The following is a 2,816-nucleotide window of genomic DNA, read 5'->3' as shown; positions in this document are numbered from 1 at the left end:
GTGACGCAGCGCGTCAGCCAGAGCAGCGGGCGGCAGCGCGGTGCGGTGCGGGCACGGGAGGAGGGGAGGCGGCTTCTGACTCCCTGCAGCGTGTGGAGCTGCCCTCCGCGGCCCGCCAGGTTTAAGTATCTGGAATCTGAAGGCTGCAAGAAAGCTGCAAAGATGAGTTAGGGGGATTTAAGCTTCTTACCAAGTTTAGCGCATGGTTCTCATCGTTCACGTAATGACTGCAGTAGAGAGGCAGTGTACAGGGATCAAGTATCTAACAATTTCCAGAGTTCAGGTTTAAGTATATTTCATTATTCTGTGTGTGCTTTAAAACTAATGAATTCTGAAGTAAGTTCTGTTAACCTGTCATGCTGAACTATGATAACACTTTATTCTAGCCTTAGAGGTGTTGGTGATTTTAGAATCAAGAATATGACACACTTGTATCTGTTTAAAAATATTTTATTATAGGATGCCTCACTCGAGCTTTTTCCAGCTCTGGACCTTCACTTTGCCAGTACACACACCTGAAGAAGTGATCCTTGTTCCTTGGAAGCTTTTCCCAGCTGTCTGTTTTACCGATAGATTCTTCGTGGCTCACGCAGAACAACACCACCCTCCTCCACAGCCTTTTGGAATTCCTGAATCTTGGTTAAAAGACAGAGACACACCAATAAATATGAAGAAAAGCCATCAGCACCGAAATACCAGTGGGGATGTGTCATGTGGAGGGACAGAGGGTAACAGCCTCACTAAGGCATAATGCCAGGAACTGCATCTTCTCAAAGCTACCCTTTTGAGTGTCACAAGAAGGGACTGTCAAGCCATCTAAGGAAATTAACAGTGGAGTAAAATTAATGCTTCAAAAGGAAGAAAACCTGCCAAATAATTATATAGGAGATGGGTACTTGCCGAGTCACAACGACGCTCCCAGGGGATAACAGCTTTAAAGTTCACAAAGTTGATTCCTGCTTCCAAACAGCGCTGCGCCATGACGTGGCCAAGGTTTCTGCAGGCTGCCACTCCCTTGGGGCTGTACAGGTGTTTCTTTATGGCCCACTCCCGGGTGGAGGCAGATACTACAACGTCCCCATTACAGCGCTCAACAAAGGCTTCTACATAATGCTGTGTCCGCTCCAGCCGTAGCCTGAGTGAAGGGCAGAAATTACACGGGCAGACGTCTTTTCCAGACGTAAAGGGAGAACACAGTTAACCGCCTGAATGCACATGTGACTCACTTTATGGAATTCATTTATGAAATAAAGTTGAATGTACCAGAGCTATTGATAGAGTAACGACTTCTTAGTATCGCTTCTATTATCTAGGGTTTTTAGATTTTGTTAGAACACAAAATTGCCTCACACCAGCACTCACTCCAGACTAAGCACTGGGCACCTGCACAGTGTGGTATAGGAACCTGTGAGCCAGAGCAGGGGAACTGCTCCAGCAAAAATGTAACCTTAGGTTTGCTAGGCAGCCTCTTAAAGGCTTCGGCTTACACAGCACGTAGTAACTTGTTGGGAACTACAAGCGGCCAAGCAGTACTTCATAAGCCATAACACATAACCACAGAGTATTAGGAGCCACTATTTCTTATTACATGAGACAATACCAAATTTCTAGGTGTGAACAAACGGGACATGGTTCTCCTCTCAAGAACAAAATAATCAATTTGAACCCACAGCTTAAAATGAACTTATTTTCCAGAGAGCAAGTAATAATCAGCATTTTAACAAGTAAAAAAAGACACCCACCAAAAAAAACAAACAGAACCCCAAAGAGACAACTACGGTGCCTCAAATAAAACAATGATGCGTGGTCAGCACTGGACTAGGAGTATCCTAAGTTAAACAGCAGTTACTTAAACAATATTCCTGCTACTTTAACGATGGATGAAAAGACCTTCAACACATATGCTAATTTTCCACGTGGTGCTACAGAAATACCTGGGGATATAGAAGATACCTGTTGATTAACAATAACTCCAGGGGCAACTGATTCAGCAACCCAAAAAGTGCATTTTGTAGCATTTCCACGTGGTGGGTTTCTGGGGTTTGGCTTTGCTTTTGTTTGTTCGTTTTCTTTTGGAGTCTTCATTTCTGCTGGTGACTTTCTGACTCACCTATGCCAGAATTCACGCTTTGGCCATGTTGTCTTCCAGCCACGCTCCTTCCTAGCCACAGCTAACTGCTCCAAGTTCCGAGGATTCCTGTTAGTGAAGTCTGGGGAAACAACTTCATTTTCACTTGTGTCCACTTCGGTCTCAGTTTTGAGACTGTCTGTAGCTGTTGCAAAATGAAGACCTTGGGGGAAAGCAAGAAATAAAATCCCACAGTCTTAAAAAAAAATATATATAGTGCAGCCACTAGAAGAAATACAATACAGAATGATGCCGTTTGTACAAGTTAGCAGGGCAAAATTTTTTTATTTAAACACTGATTACCAGAGCTTAACCTGTTTCTCCAATTTATGAGGTGAACTGTAAGCTAAAAATGAGAAGTATATTAAGATTGCACACTGGTTCAAAACTCGTGTATGAAATATAAATCCATGCATGACAAGAAGATCTCGAGGATTAAGGCTTTACAAAATACTGGAAGTACAAAGAACCAGTGACAGCACTACCAAATAACAAAGTAAAAATCCTCGATCCTGTCGGCCTAATTGTCAGTAATTAGCCTAGCAATCACGAACGTGGAGTTAGGCTTGCAAACTCTCTCTACTACACAACTTTCCAGTCCAGACAGGCAGATGAAACCTCTCACCAGCGACAGGCAGATCTCCCGGTGAGATCGTCCGCCCCTATCCAAGGCACACCAGCAGCGCCC

The 2,816-nt window shown here is 43.9% G+C and overlaps 1 protein-coding gene across 1 annotated transcript; it reads right to left on the bottom strand.

Annotated features, from left to right (window-relative positions):
- Positions 1-563: 563 nt before the first annotated feature.
- Positions 564-2,291, bottom strand: MRPL18 (mitochondrial ribosomal protein L18; the record flags this gene model as incomplete). Its single annotated transcript, XM_010144736.1, has 3 exons — positions 564-635; positions 901-1,135; positions 2,111-2,291. Coding segments are annotated over 3 exons (488 nt in total), but the record flags the coding sequence as incomplete, so codon positions are not given.
- Between the last annotated feature and the right edge of the window lie 525 nt (positions 2,292-2,816).

The sequence above is a fragment of the Buceros rhinoceros genome, unplaced genomic scaffold, assembly GCF_000710305.1.
Source record: "Buceros rhinoceros silvestris isolate BGI_N320 unplaced genomic scaffold, ASM71030v1 scaffold35271, whole genome shotgun sequence".
NCBI classification, from domain to species: domain Eukaryota; kingdom Metazoa; phylum Chordata; class Aves; order Bucerotiformes; family Bucerotidae; genus Buceros; species Buceros rhinoceros.
This window is presented reverse-complemented; position numbering and strand designations above follow the sequence as displayed.